This window comes from Diabrotica virgifera, chromosome 7, assembly GCF_917563875.1.
Source record: "Diabrotica virgifera virgifera chromosome 7, PGI_DIABVI_V3a".
Lineage (NCBI taxonomy): Eukaryota > Metazoa > Arthropoda > Insecta > Coleoptera > Chrysomelidae > Diabrotica > Diabrotica virgifera.
In genome coordinates, this window is record NC_065449.1 from 206,319,808 (window position 1) to 206,321,911 (window position 2,104).

The window sequence follows — 2,104 nt, forward strand, 5'->3', positions numbered from 1 at the left end:
ACGCAGATGATATAAACATAATGAGCAGAACAATGAATGCAGCGGAAGAAACCTACGTTGAGTTGAAACAGAGTGCAGAAGCAGTAGGGCTAGCAATAAATACAAATAAAACAAAACTACTCATACAAACCAGATCAAATAGACCGGCGCAACAACACTTTATTGACGATATAGAACATGTAAATAGATTCACGTACCTAGGAATGGATCTGGTTGCAATCAATGAAGAAGAACCGGAAATAAATAGAAGGCTTGTGCTGGCAAATAAAGCCTATTTCGCGATTAGCCACATATTCAAATCGCGAGACGTACACCGGAAAACAAAACTCCGGGTATATAAAACAATAATCAGGCCCATAGTAAGTTATGGCTGCGAAACATGGGTGGTGACACAGAAATCTTCCAATGCATTAGATGTGTTTGAAAGAAAAGTATTACGTAGGATACTGGGCCCAATAAGGGAAAATAACAACTGGCGAATTAGGTATAATAGAGAAATATACGAGCAGTATAGCGAACCAACTCTAGCACAATACACTAAACTGCAGAGATTACGGTGGGCAGGGCACGTGGTCCGCATGCATGAGAATAGAATCCCCAGAAAATTTCTGAATGCAAGAATACAGGGAAGAAGACCTGTTGGAAGACCTAAAAAGAGATGGGAAGTCGAAGTCGATGAGGATGCCAGGAACTTCCTGGGAACGCGTTCATGGAAATGAACAGCGGTAAATCGAAATGATTGGAGAAGCTTGTTGAAGGAGGCCAAGGCTCGATTTGGGCTGTAGTGCCATTGGATGGATGGATAATATACAAAATTTATTTTGTACATTTTGTATACTGTATGCTATATACTACACACAACGGCGTACGTCTCACTTTATGTTTTGATTTAATTTGTTTGAAAATGAATCGTGACGCATGGGAAAAGTTATAGAGGACCCAAAAGGGTCCGTTCCGAAGAGAACACTCCTGAAGGCCGACATGCAAAAAAATCAAGGAGTGATGCAGACAAAGGCGACACTGTGCCTAAATCTGCAAAACCCTCCTTCAGTCAAATGGCTGAAGGTATAAAAGTGGGAATTATGCCTTCGGAATTCCCAAGTCAATCCCTTACAACGGAACAATTAGAAGCCGTTAAGGAATTGATCCTAGACAAGATTCTTGAACACCAAAGGGAAAAGAGCGAAAAGCCTAACTTTTTGAGTGCTCAAAACAGGCCCGGCTGGCTAGCTCTGATGTGCGCCGATAAAGCCACCTTGCAGTGGCTAAAGACACACATTGGAGAAATACATCCATGGGAGGGCGCCACGCTGAGACTTGTAGAGGGAGAAGAAATTCCTCACACCGAACTCTTTACGACGTACCTTCACGGAAGTAAAGAGTATTCCACGAATAAAATTCTAGGCCTAATAGAGGCCCAAAACAGCCTCCATACCTCCTCATGGAGAGTAATAAATAGGTCTACAAGTGGAGCCGTGGAGATTCTAACCCTTTCGGTAGATAGCCAATCAGCCGAAAGACTAAGAACTATGGGCTATACGATCAATTATAGATATGGTCGTACAGTTATCCGGAAAAAGAGTGGCAGGAACGAAGCCACAACAAGCGGGTCTGAAAAACCTACAACAAGCGGGTCCCAAAAACCCGCAACAAGTGGGTCCCAAAAACCCGGAACAAGCGGGTCTCAAAAACCCGCTACAATATCTAAGGCCCCAGATGAGCAAGAAAGTGCTCAAGCTACGAGCACCGAGGGGAACGAATCTCTGGAGCAAATCCAAGCTGAATCCAGGAGGACAGGCAATCAAAGGCCTGACTCCAAGGAATCAGCCGTAGATAAAAAATCTGGGAAACCGGATAAAGACAAGGGGAATTAAAATGTCCCTAAGCCCATTTGAAAAACCAACTCAAAGGCTAAAGTGTCTACAGATAAACCTCCAACATTCAAAAGCAGCTACCAGCGTGCTTAGAAGAAGGTTTACTGAAGACAACATAGCCATAGGTCTCCTACAGGAGCCTTGGATTAATGGAGGACGAATACAAGGACTCAACATAAAATCAGGTAGGTTACTCTATAGTAACAATACTAATAATCCAAGAGCAGCAT

At 43.1% G+C, this 2,104-nt stretch overlaps 1 protein-coding gene across 1 annotated transcript; it reads left to right on the plus strand.

Annotated features, from left to right (window-relative positions):
• Positions 1 to 1,055: 1,055 nt before the first annotated feature.
• On the plus strand, positions 1,056 to 1,874 carry LOC126888705 (uncharacterized). Its single transcript, XM_050657085.1, has one exon. The coding sequence runs from the start codon at positions 1,056 to 1,058 to the stop codon at positions 1,872 to 1,874; it is 819 nt and encodes a 272-aa protein (XP_050513042.1).
• The last annotated feature ends 230 nt before the right edge of the window (positions 1,875 to 2,104 follow it).

Excerpts from the sequence above, each read along its gene's own strand:
- LOC126888705 (XM_050657085.1), top strand. The coding sequence starts at position 1,056 with ATGGCTGAAGGTATAAAAGTGGGAATTATGCCTTCGGAATTCCCAAGT.